General features: G+C 32.3%; 4 protein-coding genes across 5 annotated transcripts; 1 reads left to right on the top strand and 3 right to left on the bottom strand.

Annotated features, from left to right (window-relative positions):
• Positions 1 to 6,683: 6,683 nt before the first annotated feature.
• LOC9302278 lies at positions 6,684 to 7,823 on the bottom strand (the record flags this gene model as incomplete). The annotated part of the gene is given in 3 exon segments (XM_002866158.2): positions 6,684 to 6,956; positions 7,335 to 7,776; positions 7,779 to 7,823. Coding segments are annotated over 3 exon segments (693 nt in total), but the record flags the coding sequence as incomplete, so codon positions are not given.
• A 1,619-nt stretch (positions 7,824 to 9,442) lies between these two features.
• On the bottom strand, positions 9,443 to 12,718 carry LOC9302279 (afadin- and alpha-actinin-binding protein). The gene is made up of 16 exons (XM_021016074.1): positions 12,207 to 12,718; positions 12,096 to 12,118; positions 11,903 to 12,014; positions 11,717 to 11,814; positions 11,430 to 11,526; positions 11,253 to 11,342; positions 11,095 to 11,157; positions 10,937 to 11,011; positions 10,797 to 10,862; positions 10,645 to 10,722; positions 10,446 to 10,556; positions 10,278 to 10,355; positions 10,067 to 10,186; positions 9,898 to 9,941; positions 9,791 to 9,818; positions 9,443 to 9,685 (listed from the first exon to the last, which is right to left on the bottom strand). Exons 1-16 carry the CDS (start codon positions 12,237 to 12,239, stop codon positions 9,677 to 9,679), a joined length of 1,125 nt encoding a protein of 374 aa, XP_020871733.1. The 5' UTR covers positions 12,240 to 12,718; the 3' UTR covers positions 9,443 to 9,676.
• A 1,389-nt stretch (positions 12,719 to 14,107) lies between these two features.
• On the top strand, positions 14,108 to 15,665 carry LOC9302280 (auxin-responsive protein IAA33). Its single transcript, XM_002864471.2, has 2 exons — positions 14,108 to 14,992; positions 15,436 to 15,665. Exons 1-2 carry the CDS (start codon positions 14,556 to 14,558, stop codon positions 15,512 to 15,514), a joined length of 516 nt encoding a protein of 171 aa, XP_002864517.1. The 5' UTR covers positions 14,108 to 14,555; the 3' UTR covers positions 15,515 to 15,665.
• A 157-nt stretch (positions 15,666 to 15,822) lies between these two features.
• On the bottom strand, positions 15,823 to 17,870 carry LOC9300594 ((DL)-glycerol-3-phosphatase 2). 2 transcript variants are annotated; one of them, XM_021027619.1, is made up of 7 exons: positions 17,667 to 17,800; positions 17,205 to 17,429; positions 16,869 to 16,929; positions 16,612 to 16,759; positions 16,449 to 16,528; positions 16,198 to 16,347; positions 15,823 to 16,114 (listed from the first exon to the last, which is right to left on the bottom strand). In XM_021027619.1, exons 1-6 carry the CDS (start codon positions 17,740 to 17,742, stop codon positions 16,218 to 16,220), a joined length of 720 nt encoding a protein of 239 aa, XP_020883278.1. In that variant the 5' UTR covers positions 17,743 to 17,800; the 3' UTR covers positions 15,823 to 16,114; positions 16,198 to 16,217. The 2 variants fall into 2 exon arrangements, with proteins under 2 accessions (XP_020883278.1, XP_020883273.1); XM_021027614.1 differs by having other exon boundaries at positions 15,823 to 16,347; positions 17,667 to 17,870.
• Positions 17,871 to 17,884: the final 14 nt, after the last annotated feature.

Below are 17,884 nucleotides of genomic sequence, written 5' to 3' on the forward strand. Positions count from 1 at the left end.
TTGTTTTCTACGCATCAAGCCATCAACATTATTTTATACACCAGAATTAAAAACAATTAGTCAATACACGTCTTCTTCTTTTATGTACATGTATGTTCTACTGTTATATATAATCTCTTCAAATTGCTTATTTAATATGATCATTGACATACCTATGGCTATGAACTCTGAATCGTATGTTCATGGATACGATTTAATACGATATAGGTGCAAATACACTGGATATATAGAATGTACAATATGAACTTGTTAAATAACACTTTAGCCTTTTAACAGAAAAAATAATAGTAACACTTTTTTTTTTTTGGTTTAAAAAATAATAATAACACTTGAAAACAAGGAATGTAAAATATATGCCCGCTTTTAAAGCACGTATTTGGTTTTCAGGTCGCGTCATGAATTCGGAGTATCACGTGTTAAATAATAGTGTAGCCTTTTTTTCCCTTCATTTTGTTCTATTATCTCTGTAAGTATATTCTAATGCTACTTTTTCCACTTAAAGCGGTCGGGGCTAGAGTTATTTAATGGAATGTGCGGTCAAAGAATGTGAAACCACAAGTTTATTATTATGATTGTGGAACCACAAGTTTAATATAAGTTGAACAAGATTCCAAAAAGAGGGTCACGGTGGATCGATCGAAAGTAATGGCATCAAAACCGGAGTGGGTGTAGTGTAGTTTACTTTTGGACTAAGCAACTCACTTATATACGATTAGTTATTATGTGAAGTTATATCTGTTCTAATTCAAATGCTGAAAAAAATGGAAACGAATTGAAGTTTATGTTTAGTATAATGGTCCAACAATCACTATTCAATTCATTGAGCTTAAAACTTGATTTCCATTTAATGTATAGTTTATCTCTTTACTCAATAACTCATATTTCCTATGTTTGTTATCAATGTATTTTTAAGATTTTCACACATATTAAAAAAATATATTAGAAGTTGATTCTAAATGTATTATTTTTTTGTAAGTTACTAATTTCTATAACTCTAAATAAATAGTATTTAGTATTTTTTTTTTTGAAACTTACATTTCATCAACAATAACTAACAAATATTGCAAAAAGTTTACAATATCTATTTTTTGAAACAACAAACATTTCCTAGAAAATAGGATAATAAAAAACAGAGAGAGTAATAGATTTTACACAAAATAGTATTAAACCGGTATTTAAATCGATATTTTTAGTGATAAAAAATCAAATTGTTTTTATTTAGCAACTGGTATATGGTATTTTTTTGTACTTTTAAATATTTTGTATTTATAAATATGTAACGTTTTACGTTTCAACTTAAAGAAAAGAGAAAAAGAAGGTGTAACGAGGTGTGATAAAAACAAATAAAAAAGCCAAAAGAGAACTTAAAAGAAAATGAATAGAAGAAATTTTGCCAAAGAGTTCGGCGCCGAAATATATTTTACTTATTTGACTATCATGTTTTTAGATTTCATTGTCAATCATGAAAAACAAATACTCTTACATTTTTTCTAAGAAGATGTTATTTAATGATGGAGTTAAAGTTAATTTTTTAAAGTTTAAATTTGCTTTTTAATATTGTTTTAGTAAATGCGGATGAGATAAGATAAATTGCAGAAAATAAATGAGATAAAAACCTTGTTAATGAGGTTCAGTTTTTTCTACTCCCTAGGATCATGTCCAGATTTCGATTTCACTAAAACAAGAAAGCAAATACAATCTATTCGCAAACGCGTTAAACCAAGCATAACCCTCTTGATTCACCGCTCCGTTCTATTAACATGAAATCTTATGGATAAATTTCTACCTTTAACTAAACTCTCATGAGCCTAGATTTAATCAAGATAACCCAACCCTGAACTAAACTCCCTATGAGTCTAGACTTTAATTCTCCAAAGTTTCTCGAACGACCACCACACACAAATCGTCACACGAACGAACCAAACGATCACCAAAATACTCCAACACGTATGTCAACACCAACACACAAATAAGCTTGATCACACAAGCAAAAACCCGCGAAACTACGTCGCACACGATCACACACAATCTCTCACATCGAATGTCTTTGGGATTTTTCTATTCTTCAAATCCCCATTCTCATAAGGTCACGTCTTTTATATATAACAAACAGAAACTTGTGTCTCAAGTTCTTCTAATCACACATAAGAGAAAGTTTCCAAATCTCATGCCAATTTTCTTTTCTCTTCAAGCAAACTTCTCCTTTTATTTACATGATTCATTTTGTCTTCAAAGATAATTTTCCTTTTTCCGACTTGACAAACGCTCCAACACCCAAGTACTCGAGCTCCCCATCAGCAGTTATGCATCTCATCTTCATGAATTACTTCTTGTACTACTTTCTGTACTACTTCGACGACTACTACAGAACACAAAAATAACTGTATCTTCAGTTTATAAAAATCTGTTTTTGTTAAATATGATACACGAAGGTGATTGATTTAAACCGAGCTATAAAAACATTGTACAAACCGATCCAGAATCAAATGCAGGCCTTCTTATCATACCATTTTAATATCAAAAAGCTTGTTTTAAAAACACTAAGGATGTGACTAGTGTGATTTAAAAAGAAAAGAGAAGAAAAATAAGAAAAAAATGAGAATGAGAAGAAAAGAAAAGCAAATAGTAGAAGAAATTTGTATACCATGTATTTATGGGAACAAATTTTTATACTGAAAACTAGGAAAGCAAATTATTGGTTTCTTATGAAAAGTAGAAGAATTGAGAATAAAAAATTTATTTTGGTTGGTGAACAAATTTTTTTTTATTGGAGAAATGATAAAGTAACTGAGAAAAATTATTTTTCTTTCCAATTCTTTTTCTCTATTTATAATAACCAGTCACACCCTAACTAAATATTATGAATAATACGACTACAGATAAAAACAAAATGAGAAAACGAATATAAATGGGTCGGATTTTGAAAAGCTACATCAAATCATTCCCCCACGTTCGCTTTGTCATCCTACTATTTTGTTATAATTGCAAATTGTGAATTATCGCATGACACTTTCCTATTTTTTCATATAATACACACAACACGTTCAGTTTTGTCTTTTTTAACTAGAAAAGACCTTTATACTAACAAATACGATTTGCCGCTTATTGGACAATGAAATAGGCGTTTGTTTTCTTTTCTTCATTTTAGTGGGAGCTATCTCAATCGTTCAAAAATGACATTATTTTTGTTGGCTAAAGAATATCTGACGGCTACAATCTCTTGTATGTTTGGTCCAGTGTATCACAGTGCACATGAGCTGATGCAGTTAAAGCCCGAAGACTTTTTGTAAATTAGTAATAAGTCGACAAATTCTTATTACGTGGTACTGGGTACATCTAATTTATTTCTAACCGGTTTATAATCTTTGTTATTCAGTAACCCAAGTTGATAAGCTCATTTTTTTCTTTGTCCAGGACAATACGCTTACTAAATATGATTTGTTATGTGGAGATGAAATATTTGGTTTTGGATAACAGATAGGGAATGAAGGCAGCTCAAATATTTATGGGAAAAATCATTGCCAACTACACGAATTATACGCCAACACATCACCACACATGCAGACTATTTTAATGTCTCGCTAACTACACGAACTATTGGTATTACATACGGATATACCCGAACTATCATCGGTTATGTGTGCAACACCATAACCATCATTTTTAGATAATATAAATGTCTTGTTAACTACACGAAATATTTTTTTTTTTGTCAATAACACGAAATATTTTCCATCAAATTTTTTTTTAAAAAAGTAATTAAAAAATAAAAAATAACTAAAAAGTAAATATTACACTATTATAAATTATATATATATATATATTATAACTTTTAATGCATTATACTTTTAAGTTAAATTAATTTAACTAATTTAATATTTATTATATTAAATTGTTAAAAATTTAAAATAGTCACTTAGTTAAATTATACATCACTATAAGTTAAATAAAACTATATAATATATCAATATAAATTATATATACCAAAACCATCATTTCCAGATAATATAAATGTATTGTTAACTACACGAAATATTTCCATCATTTTTTAAAAACTAAATTACAAAATGAAAAAATAACTAAAAGTAAATAATACACTATTGTTAATTATATATATGCATTATAACTTTTAAAGTTTAAATTCTACATATGCAATATCCCTTATAATTTTAAGTTAAATTAATTAACTAATTTTTAATGCACACATATGTTTTATATGAAAATAATTTAACTAAATTTTTAAAAGTGTCACTTAATTAAATTATACATGTTCATTATAGGTTTAAGTTAATTAACAAATTTTTAATGAACACATATATTTTTTATGGAACTAGTTTAGTCTTTATTACATTAAAATTTTAAAGTTAGAATAGTTATAATGTACATATATAATTTACATTGATATATTATATAGTTTTATTTAATTTATTAGTTTTAAAAAAAAATTGATGAAAATACTTCGTGTAGTTGACAAAAAAAAGAAATACTTTGTGTAGTTAACAAGACATTTATATTATTTGGAAATGATGGTTATAGTGTTGCACACATAACCGATGATAGTTCGGGGATATCCGTATGTAATACCAATTATTCGTGTAGTTAGCGAAACATTAAAATAGTCTGCATGTGTGGTGATGTGTTGGCGTATAGTTCGTGTAGCTGGCAATAATTTTTCCAATATTTAGTTGGGGTATTTCATGAAACTTAGCAAAGTATTACTGATTTTAGTGATACTTTTGACATATTTGCCAGTGCCACTTCTATCTCATACTTGGATCTACCCAATTGAATATCTATATAGTAGGTTTAAGATAACAGGCCCAGTGACACTACAATACCAATAGAATGTAATATTAACATTTCTCTCCAACATTGGAAAGATGCCGAGTACTATTTGAGAGACCGATGAAGATTAAGAACTAACGATCGAATATATTAATTTTTTTGGTGGGCAAAGGAGAGATAATTGTCTCCCACATTTTATTAACTTAAAACAATAAAGAATTACACACGCAAATCACGTCGAGTTCCTATCCCATTTGCATCTTCTAACAAAATGGAACGAACTATATCAGGACATGAATCAAAAGAATGAAAGCCTAAACTTACCAACGATCGAATATAATCAAATGGTCAAAAGACTATCCGAAAAATCAATTATAAAATAATAAATAAGATTTAGAAAATTATTGATATTTGTCAATTATTTTAATTTAGACCAAATTTAGTTTTTAGATTTATACCTATCTAGATTTGAAAAAGTCAAAATCTATTTTATTTTTATACAAAAGAATGCAATTTGTACAATTATTTTTATGAAAATGTTATAATTCTTCCGTAATATCTTTAATTTTCGTAGCATATCTACAAGTTGCTCATTTACATGCTTATTATTTAGTCAGAGATAACATATTAATGAACAAATAAGATTACGGTTACAAATTTTGATATGCAGACCTCATAATGATATTGACGATTGAATTACGATATTAATTGGGAAAATGTTTGGCAATTACATGAAAAAGACGTCATCACGTAACCACACATCAGTTCAACTATCAAATAAATTTAATAAAAAATGTTAATAATAGTAATTGAAAACTTGATCGATACAAATAAATAAGACAGGAAAATACGAATGTTTACACAATAGTCGGATAACTTTAGATCTAGTCTAATTTTATTATTTTTATATAAGAGGGGGACAATTGTCACCCTCCCTCCATCTATATATACATTTTTGGATGACTTTTAGCAAATAAATCCTAGGGTTGGGCAGTATTTACAAAGAATGCCATTGGCATTTATTATTAATTTTACAAAATTTAAATAAAAGATATTAACCAAACAATATCTTGCCTAATTTGTTTCTAAAAATATTTACACAATCTTTCTATATATCTTCAAAAAAATTTATAGCAAATATTTATATTAACATTTTGCATAGCAATAAAAATACTATTTTATAATAATCAAAATATTCACATAGAAAAATCAAATACACATACAGGAAAAGAACTATATCTATCATCATTTAAGCCGTTTTTTTATTTAAATAAAAAAAAACACAAAAAACTTGAAATCATATACTTTATATGATAAATTTAAAATATATATTAGTAGTATAAATTTAAAATCGTTCAAATAACGGTATACTACGGGTGAGATCCTAAAATTATTAGATTTTATAACAATAATAATTTATTTTCTTGGATTTTATAATACTAATAATTTAGCTAACGAGATAATATAGACGGGTTTATATGGGATGACGGGTTTGGGTCGATATTAATAAATAACGGTATATCACGGATGAAATCCTAAAATTAACAATCAAAATACAATTATACAATCTTAAACACAAAACAAAAGAAACAATATTAACAAAACAAATCCAACTTAAATTTAAAATTTTCAGTTATAAAAAACCCGACCCACGGTATACTGCAGAGTAAAATATTCAAAATTTTAAAATTCACCATACATCGTTACTTAAAAAAAATGTATGTTTTCGTATTTATACTTCAAAAATTGATAAATAGATATCTACATTTTAAAATACAAATTAATATGATATATCTTCAGTTAGTCTTTTAAAAAATAACATTACATTTTTTAAAAAAATATAGCCCCGCGGTATACCGCAGGTTAAATTCTAGTTTAGTATAATTCTGATACTAATTTTTGCTTTTTTTCTTCTTATTGTCTAACTATTAATCTGGTACAAAACAATAATTCAAGAGTATAACTTTAATGAAAACCGGTATGATTGTTTCTTGAATTCCGAGATGGACAACCGCTAAACCATTGACGTGGTGAAGCCTTTATCAATCTCCGATCTTTCGAGGAAGACGACGACGAAGAAGAACATGAGCTCGACCTGTAATCCTTAAACTCCTCGAATCTCTCCAATTCATCACAAGAATTTGAATTACCGTCACGAGAAATATGATAATCTGTTGGATCATACGTGAAAATGTATATGTAAGAGATGTTACACATATAAATTAACAATGTTTTCAAAATAACTAAAGAATCACATTGATTACAATAATACCTATAGTATAATCAATCACACAATTCTATGATATATTATTCCTTAACTATCAAGATTAATGACAAAAAACTGATTCAATAAACGCAACTTTTTTTTTAGTGAATCCGTTATTCTGATTCCGCATTTTACTTTTCACAATATTCTTTCATTTCATATAGTGTAATCATTCAAAATCTAAATTAGTCATAAGATATATTTTAGGTTAGACTTGACCGAAATATCAATAGAAAAATCCAGTACATAAAAGTTATCATAATACACTTAACGTTTTAATTACCTTTATTAAGCATGCTTTGGCTTGACCATCTAGAGAGATATCTCTTACGCAGATTCTTCCATCTCCAAAGCTTAAGATTCGCCGGGAAAAGAGAATGTTTATTAGAACCTCCGACGACTGAGATTGAGGGTTTAGGGAAACCAAGGCTGAGAAACGCCGGAGGAGGTGTAATCGGACGAATGATTTCTTCCGGCGGAGGATTGATCGGTGTTCCCGGCTGCATCTCCCACTTAAAAGGAACTCCTTCGTTGAAACTTCGATGATGGTAGTAATAGAACAATCTAGAAGAAACTCCCACCGATGAGTTTCTTGAGATCTCTGATTCTCTCTTGCATAGATCATCCTCTAGTAACAATAATGAAGCTTTTGGTATTGGAGTTGTGGTATTGTGTTCTTGATTCATGGTGATGGTCGTTTGCATAAAGAGAGAAGATACGTGAGATTTATGGAGATGATATAGAGTGCAAATATGTGTATGTGTATGTATGTATATATATATATATATATACATATACATTTATGGAAAGAGAGATATTCTTGCCCGAGAAAATGGTTGTAAGAATGGATATAAATTGATTTAATGGGAAGAAGAGTTGACTATGTGAATCTTAGACGCATAATGTGTTGTGTAATACATGTAACGAGTTTGATATAATAATGTCTTGTTTATAGAATAATATAATGATGAATGGGTTTGACTTTCTATTATACAAAAAACTTTATTTCTTACTTTCTTAATTTTAGTTCTATCGTTATAGCTGAATTATCAAAATTTATTCAAAGTTTTAATGGTTTCATAGATTTAGAGTTGATGGATAAGATCGATTTATATTTAATGCACATTTGGTTGATGCAGCATTTACGTAGCGAATCCGATATTTATTCTAAAGTACGATTAAAGAAACTCTGTTTTCCAAAAGAAGAAATAAACCATAAGTGTTTAAACATTCATTGTATATATCCACCAAGAAACTATTTATGTAATCTGCTATACAAAGATAGTTTTAAATGTTATTTTTGGAATTACCCCAAAAATATTTGTTTCGTGATTCGGTGGCCTATTGTATATTTTTTTTTGGTTGATCTTAAAATGATGTCAAAAACTAATTATTATTGGAACATATAAAAAGCTATGTATTTTTGTCATTTAAAAACACTAGATTTACTCGCCCGCGCGTTGCGCGGGATACCAAATTTCAACGGGTTACAATATAAAATGTTAAAACTAATCATAATCGTTTGAATTTCAAAAGATGGTTGTAGGTTTGTGGTTTCATCGATTTAGTCGGAGGATAAGACCCATTTTTGTTTGTAATGCACATAAAGTTGTTGCCATTTACATTTACATGGCAATTACGATTAAAGAAACTCCTTTATCCAGCAGAAGAAATAAATCATAACTATTAAACACATTTATTGTATATCTTTTTGGTTTATAAAGAAAGCTTTTAATCTTTTTGGAAAATTTCCAAAGAAAATATTTGATTTCCTTTAAACATAGAGCTAGATATTTTAAAATCAATGTGTTTACTTTAAGATGAAGCGCACGTTAATACAGTTTAAAGGACGGCTGATTTCAAATGCGCATGTGAGGAGGCAATGACCAATCCCTTAAGAGACGCCAAACTTTGCGTACTCCTCAATTTCATATTGTTAGTTCTTTTCTTTAACCCACTTTTGTATTAATCTTCACACTAATAACGCAATAACCACCATCAAAACCCACTTTTACGAAAACATACGAATTAATCATAATTTAAAACAGGTTACAGCAAAAACTTAGGATTATAGAAACACGGTTCTAATATACTTTTACTCTTGTTGGTCGGTAAAAGTTGATTTCATTGTAAAAAGTAAATACGATTTAACCAAATTAGACACCCCTAGTATCTATCACTCTTCTAGAGTTATGAAATTGAGAAAGTTCAGAAGAAGAAGCCCCATAAGTCTCCTAAATTATACTGGACCGACAAAAGCAATCAAATCATGAAATGGTTTCAAAGTGATTTGATTAGTTTGGTTCATTGGTTGGAACTTGGAACAATGAACATGGTGTTCTCTATGACTTACTGTGTGATTACTAATTTAAAAGATATGATAATGTAATAGAGACTACCAACCTTGAATTTTTGACACTAAACAACCATATATAATAAGATTATGGTATCCCAATCGGATAAAAGATCTCTCATTTGTCACAACTAAAAGCTGAATATACATACATAACTTAGATATCAAAGGAGAGTTTTGGTGATACTGAATACAATACTAAGACCACATTTTGCGACAAGTCTCGTTTCGCAACATACTTGAATCCAGAGATTTTTAGCTCCTAGACATTTTCATACTCCCTGTAGAGATACATTATATAAATACAGATCAAGCAAGATTCATTACTAATCTTTTTAGGAAGAACGTAAAGGAGAAATGAAGGAGAGAGGAATCTATAAGTATACCTCGGCTGCCAATGGAACTACCGATTGCCTGCAAAAAGTTTCGCCATTGTTAATTGTTTCACATGATCATCTTTATTTAAGCCAAATCAAAGAATATAAAGTGATACCTTCGCTTCTCTGATTTTGGGAGATGTTTCGACATTATAGACTCCTGCAATAGCATTGCTCTTGTCAGTTTCTCAACAGCAGTCAAGAGATAGTGTTTCTCCAAAACATCATAATGTAGAGAGTAAAAGAGTCTCTGAGCCATTAATAAAGAAAAATGAGAAAGAGGACCTGTTCTTGGATTATGCTTCTTGCCTCGACGAGCTGAGCTTCGAGTTCAAGCTCTCTCTCTGTTGCTTCAGATGTAACAGATGCTCCTTTGGGTGCATCTTGTAACTGAACCATGCGTTCCTTCATTTTTATGTCCAAACAGCAAAAAAAGTTAACCACGGATACGAATTGTATTTCGTTCTGTAAACGCAAAATGTTGTTAAGAAAAAACCTTAATGGAAGCCATCTTAGTGCGCAAACTTTCTTCTATTTGACCTCTAGCCATCCGGTAAGGTAGATCAAACACGTCCTGTGTAATGACTAGTTAGTTAGATTCTGGGGAAATCAATTATATAAGATTATAAACAAGAACCATTCAATTATCCAAGATTATGCATACCGTCTTCCCGCCCAGTGGAGATTGTGAAGCATCAGCCTCACGTTTCTCACTTCCAGCCAATGAAGGATTAGCTGACCCGTTTGGAGCATTTAAGAAATCACGCATATCCGTCTGCAAAAAAACCAAAGATAAAAAACGTCTCTTATGAATAAAACATGTTAAGTTACTCAAGTTAAGGTTAGCATGAAAAAGAGCTTACCTGCATGGATCGAAGTAATGCTCTTAGATTAGTGTTCTCAGCCATCAATTCTTGATTTTTCGCTTCATACGCATCCACCTGCAGGGAGGACATTTGTAAGGAATGCTCTTGAAACTTTGCATAAGTTAATTAATTTGTAGTTAGACTCTTACTATCTTTTTGTAGAAGTCAGTATCAGTCTTCTTGCCATTCCAGGTACCACGTTGCCTCCCTTCTTTCTATTATATACATCAGATAATCAGTCAAGTGGGAAAATCCCTTGAGTGCAAAAAACAAGAAGGTGGTAAAGAACCTGTAATAAATTCATAATCTCCATTCCAGATCTTGATTCTTTCTTTTTCTCCATTAATACTTGATTCAGCCGTTCCTACGAGAGAACAAAGCGTTCAAGATGCAGAATTAAAACAGGATACAGAAAAAAAGTCAGTTCCACGAGATAAGATAGACAACCTGCAACTTAATGTAATCCTTCTCCTTTTTCTTCATTTCGTGTATCTGTTGAGCCTTGACTTGCTATTCAGTGATTAAAGAATAAATGCAGAGAATCCATCAGTACAAATATCCTCAAGATAAAGTAGTGTTAATGCAAGCAGCAAACACAATCAGACCTGGTTACCAATCACCATCCTTTGGAATTCATCCCTCTCCTGCTGTAACTTTTCAATCTGAGACTTCAAAGCTGCAGCGTTTTTGGCTTCCTGTCAAAAGAGTGAATTCATAATCAAACCCTCCTATATCAAGAGCCTAAGTAAAAACCATTTCAGCTGACACTTTATAGGACTTACGGTTCTGGTAATTGTTGCAATTTCCCTGTCCTTCTGTTGGAGTAATGCTTCAAGCCTCTCAACTTTAGCTTCAAGTCTAGCTATATCCGATTGTTGTCTACACATAGTAAGGGAAATCCACATAAACCACAAGAAAACCCTTCCACAAATCAAAGTAGATAAGCTCAAACATCAAACTCGATTAAAGCAAGATAAACCAATAACACTACTAGAATCCTCAAAGAACAATTCAATAACCACAGTGCAATGCAAAGCAAATTGCAAGAAGGAAGAAAAACAAAATTCACCTCTGTCTCAGCTCATTAGCAGATTCTCTAAACTCTATATCACGTTGTCGTTGCTGCAGCAACGAGTACATACAATTGCAAGTCCTTGAGATAGAAACCTAAATCAACAAAACCCTAATTAAAACATCCAAACAATGTCATGATTACGACGAGAATCAATAATAATAAAAAAAAAAAAAACCCAACCGGATCGTTCGAAAAGAGATCGAGCGAGGCGGGAAATCCAAATGTAACCATCGTCTGATTCAAATACTTCGTACAATGCTCCAAATTATCCACATTCGCGAATGTGTAATCCCTTCTCAAAAAAAAAAAATCAGTACTAATCGGAGATTCTAAAGTAAACCCTAGGGGGACGAAGAAGAAGAAGAAAACTAACCCAGTCGCAGATTGAGATAAAACCTGTGAAGAAGAAACCATAGAATGAATCATGGAGCTTGAAAGTCGAGAGAAGTATTGAGAAAAAACAATCGGAAAACAGTAAACTTACTTTGAGATCGTACTCAGCATCATTCGCCGGCATTTTCGAAACGACGATGTGAAGAACTTCCTTCTCCGGCGAAACCGACGGCGTGAGAAACACGATTGAACAGAGAATCAATTCACAGGAACAGATCTAAATCTAAGCAGAGAGAGAGAGCGAAAACAAATTCAAAAATCAAAAATATCTGAAACGGAATGTTTCTAGAGAAGAGCGAAAATAAAGTTTTAAAACCTCTATTTTTTTTCACTTTGCTTTTTATTTCAGTCATAATAATCAAAAGGATTTGGTTTTGATAATGAGCTTTTAAGGTAATGATCCGGTGCGGATACACCCACTTGCTTCAGTGCTCCTCCACTTGATTTTGACGCGCCAACTGTTTAGGCTTTAAGCAAGGAGGAATGTGGGCCCACACGGTTTTAATTAGGGCTTCATAAGGCTTATTGGGCTCCTGTGTAAGGCCTGTTTAGACTTGCGGTAATGTTAGATGAGCATGACAAAAATGATTTATCATTGTTTGGTTAGAAACAGACCAAAACAGCGGGTAACTTTTGTTTTGATTGTTATCGGGGAGTGAAATAAGCAAACATTAACGTATGTCTGTAGAATCGAAAAAAACATAAATCGAGACAAATTAATTAGATGATTAAATATAAAATGTACTAGTAATGTGTTAAACTATACTACTTCTAAATTGAAATCTATGAAACCGAGGTAAGTTTTAAACATTTCCATGCCTCCCATGTCGGATCTTCTAGTCTTCTTATTCGAATCCCAAGTTTAAATTTTAAATGTATAGAATAAATTATTGTTTGCTTCAAACTTAAGAAAATATGCTTCTTGTGCTTCGTTTTATGTCTTCTTGGGTTTGCTTTAGCTTATTCACCTCTCGCTTGTTGGATCCACCGTTAAATTTTTCATTCAACAGACAAAAAGTTCCAAATGAAAATTAACATTTCAGCATAATCTCATAATTGTAGGCGTAATTATTTGACTCATACATATGATTTAAGTATACTTTTGGTCATTGTACTTATTTGCGATTTTAAAATAGTGTATAATGTTTGAATGACTATTGATTTGGAATTAGTAGTGTCCCTAGCTAATATAATTTTTAATTAGTTTCAATTTTCTAACTAATTTTAGGTAGATTGTTCAAACTTTTTATTTGGGGTCGAATTTTATTTATGAACGTTTGTAGACTGCAACTAACGCCAATCATCCGAATTAGTATACGTCCATTACCTATTCGTGTAAACCGCATTTGTGGTCTAACAGTCTCTTCTTTACTTTGAACGATTCCTCCCATATATCATTCGAACCAAGAGAAACACCAGATTTTATTTTTTAAAAGGGTGATGTCGCGTCTGCATTTTGGACCAAGTGCTAATCCGAAAGTATATATGCGTATGAGATATATGGGTATGCATGTATCTATATTCTATATGACATTGATGTGTGGTCGTGTGGATATATGCGTGTGTTAAACCGTTTAATTAAATTTTATATTCTTCGTATGCTTGATGTGTATTAGTGTGTGAAAAGAAAATGACGTGGAACTCCCGACCAGGCGCGAGTCAAGGAAGCGAGTCGTTCGGCGACGGCAGCGCGGTCGTCTCCGCAGCCCATGCGTTACAATTTACAAGATCTCTTTTTCTATGATACCTTCTTCCATTATTTAATTCATCACCATTTTATTATACTGTCCTTAATTTGGAGTTTTCTAGTTCTTACTCTTATTATATTGACTCTTGTAAACTGTTTTTATGTTTTCTCGTCAGCTTTCTTCTTGTCCACGTAAACCTTTCCAGCTTATGCTTTACATTTCTTCATACTTGTATGCATATATATCTTGCTGGTACTCTATGGTAAAAAAATAAATTAAGTGAAACCTTAGAACATTTTCTGTATCAGCTCTTGCTCTCACAGTCGCAGTGATAGTCTTATATAGTTAGATTAGCAAAATAAAATAAGTGTAAAAATACATTTAATACATATGCTGATATGCATTTACGTGAATCCAATTGTTCATTGAATAACTAAATATTAAATTGATTTTTAACTGAGAGGATTCATTGTTTAACGAGAAGTCCAAAGAGCAGATGTACTTTCAAATAAAATGAAAAATTTAAGACAACATTAAACCAAAAAAAAAAAAGTAAAAATAAAAGACACCTTTGTTTGCACACAATTTACGCCTTCTCTCTATCTATTTATATGTACATACATTCACTTTCACCAGAATCTCATCAACACACAGTCTCTCTCTAGCTTAAGAAAAAAAACACGAAACACTTTGAGTTCCATATAACCGTCTGTTGTCTTCTCTAAGTCACAAAAACCCTAAAAGCCTTCAATATGAACAGTTTCGAGCCACAAACCCAAGACTCATTGCAAAGAAGGTTTCATCAAGACAACACCACCACACATCAACCTCGTGACACCACGACACCTTTCATATCCAAACCGGCTTCGAAAAACCATAACAATAGCAACTCCAGCTCCGAAGCGGCCGGTAGATCATTCCAAGGGTTTGGCCTTAACGTGGAGGACGATCTAGTTTCATCGGTGGTTCCTCCGGTTACGGTTGTGCTCGAGGGACGTTCGATTTGCCAACGCATAAGCCTAGACAAGCATGGGAGTTATCAGAGCTTGGCTTTGGCTCTAAGACAAATGTTTGTCGATGGGGCTGATTCGACAGACGATCTTGATCTGTCAAACGCCATTCCTGGCCATCTTATTGCTTATGAAGACATGGAGAACGATCTCCTTCTTGCCGGCGATCTTACATGGAAGTAATTTTCCTCCCCTTAATTAGTCTTCTTTATTGTTGTCAGGACAGCCATATATACACACTATAAAACGAGGCCTTATTTTAAAAATAGGAAAACCTTAGTAGATTTTTTTTCCCTAGTTCATAACGGTATATACTACAAACACAAGTTTTCTAGCTGCCAAAAAAAACACAAGTTTTCTGCTTTTCTAAAAAGACAAAAATACAATAATTTAGTGAAATGATATTTTGTTGCTATTCTTATTCTTTAAACTCAATTTTGCTGCTGGCTATAGTTATTGTGTTTGATACCGTTATCCTTTCTTAAAAAAATATTTTCGTTCAATGGTTAGTTCAATTAGTTGTTTAAGGTTTTGTGATCTTAAACAACTGTTTTCTCGTACATTTGAAGTTATATAAATACTTGGACGTTAACGAGAAATTAAAATTGGCTTGTGGACACAGGGACTTTGTTCGTGTAGCAAAGAGAATTCGAATCTTGCCGGTCAAGGGAAACACAAGAAAAGTGAAAAGAAACGAGTGAAGAGAAAGACCGTTTTGGCAACGATGTTTTGTAACAGCCCATGTCGGTGAATCCTAATGGCATTATTGTAAGATTATCATCGGATGTGTTTGCTTCTTTGTTCACTTACAATATGATAAAAACAAATTGAATCGACGAAAAAGTTGACAAAGATGGTGCTGAGAAATCGACATGAAAACTGAATCAAATTTTTATTTCGTATGTTTTTTAGATTTCACAGGTTTAAAACAAGTTGTAATACTAAATTTACCCTATTTTTCTTTAGTATAGTGTAATGATCTTTACATTGACAAATATAAAACATTAAATTTGAAGAAAGGACGAGAGTATTAATTTTATGCAGTAACAACACATGTTAGTGATGCGTAAAGAAGAGAGATTCCAAACCATAAAGAGGAATCAATTCAGCTATCCCGACAAGAACAAAATAAGATAAGCCAATGTTGAAACTTGTGGGTAAGAGTAGTTGTACAAAAAAAATTTGTTTAAACGTTGAGGCAATTTTTTGTTTGGTCTCTCGTCATGTCACCACTTGGTTTATTTTTATATCTTCAATAGCCAGAAAATCATAGAACCCTTGACGACATAATGCAGCATGGCCTTGTCATGTACATGCCAAAACGATATAATAAAGACAAAGACTAAGCTTCTCACCATTTCATGATTTGAGTTTTTATCATTACCTTGAAGACGCTTGTATCGTTTAGTTTGAATCTTCGAATGGAGGCAAACCCCACTCCTCCGGTTTAAAATCGAGTAGAGAGGTTATAATTTGATCTGCAACATCTTGGTAAGTGATATCTAGTCTAGGATCCGGTACCATCACCACGTTCCTGTAGATAGAAATCAAGATGAATGAAACTTGTTTCTTGGGCGTAAATACAATAAATGTCTCGGGTTTTTATTGGTTTTACATGAAGAGAAACCCACTTACATTCCGGCGTTTTTAGCAGCAAGAACTCCAGATGGAGCATCTTCGAACACCAGAACCTTTTGTGAATCCACAGGACCGTCCTAAGGAATCCAGACGAAGCGGAAACTCATTTTAGAGATGAAATAGTAATGGAGAATATTGGAGATTGTTGCCTGTTAGTTACCTTAAATCTCCTAGCTGCAGCGAGGAACCCGTCTGGGGCAGGCTTTCCTTGCTTCACCTCTGGATCATCACCACGAACTATGTGATGCATCAATGAGAAAAGCTCTCTGTGTCTTTGGGTTTTTAGATCATAATGTCGTGTGTGAGTACTGCAACCGTACATTCAAACATAACAAGTCAGTTTCTGGATTGTAAAGAAAAGAAGCTGAAAATGAGAATGGAAGCTTAATGGATGTGTTGATGAGGTGAAAAAGATACCCGGTAGCGATACATATTGGAATATTCTTTGAATGGAGATGCTTGATGAGTCGGCTAGCCCCTGAAAGTGTGGAAGAGAATTGGTTCGTGACCAGAAAAGTATAAGGGCTTAGTGCTGGTATATTTCAGCTGTTATTTTCTTGTAGCATAAATGGTCAGATTCACGCAACTAAGATCAACGGAGATGAACAACGAAATGAAACTAAAAGCAGAGACTGAGTATTCTTTCTTCTAAATGGATGATTACGATTCAGCACAAAGGCAGTGCCTTTTTGGGTCTACCCACATACATGTAATCTTCCTGCTAATAAATATGTAACAGAGAGGAGAATGTACCTGGCATGAGCTCACTAGTAGGGAAAAGGTCTTGCAACATTGACTCTCTCTCGACAAGGAAGTCCTCAGCTGAAAGAGAGTCGCTAATCCCGCTGTCTTCAACAAAGATCCTGGCAGCTTCTATTGCTTTTCTACCCATCATTTTAGCCTTAAGAGACCAATCAAATTTTTTATTGAACCTAGCAAGTATAATCTCTTGGACCTCAGTGTAAAACTTCTCAGTGTCTGCAACAGAAAACCAAATCAGCATGAGATTTTGAATACACAGAACAAAAAACTCAATTGTCCGATTTTCGATCAGATTCAAGCTAATTGCTTTAGCATCTTAACCTCAATGGTATGAAATTTAGCCAGTGGGAACTAAAAACTCACTCCTTAAGAAAACAGCAATCTAAACAACGATAGTGACAGTAGTACGATCTAATAAAGCTTGAGATTGAAGATCAGATGCAACGAGATTACCGAGAAGAAGACCGTCCATGTCGAATATGACGTGAGTGATTGATCCTCTGCCGGCGACGGCTGCAGGATTCGACATTATTGATTCGATTTCTGATAACCACGAATCGAATCCGGTACCAGTCGGAGTTAGTTTTACGCTGTTAAGTGATGTAACTATGACGTATATAACAAAAGTGAAAAGTCTATGAACATGGGCCATATCTTGTAAATGGGCCGGG

The sequence above is a fragment of the Arabidopsis lyrata genome (genome assembly GCF_000004255.2).
Source record: "Arabidopsis lyrata subsp. lyrata unplaced genomic scaffold ARALYscaffold_8, whole genome shotgun sequence".
Classification (NCBI taxonomy): domain Eukaryota; kingdom Viridiplantae; phylum Streptophyta; class Magnoliopsida; order Brassicales; family Brassicaceae; genus Arabidopsis; species Arabidopsis lyrata.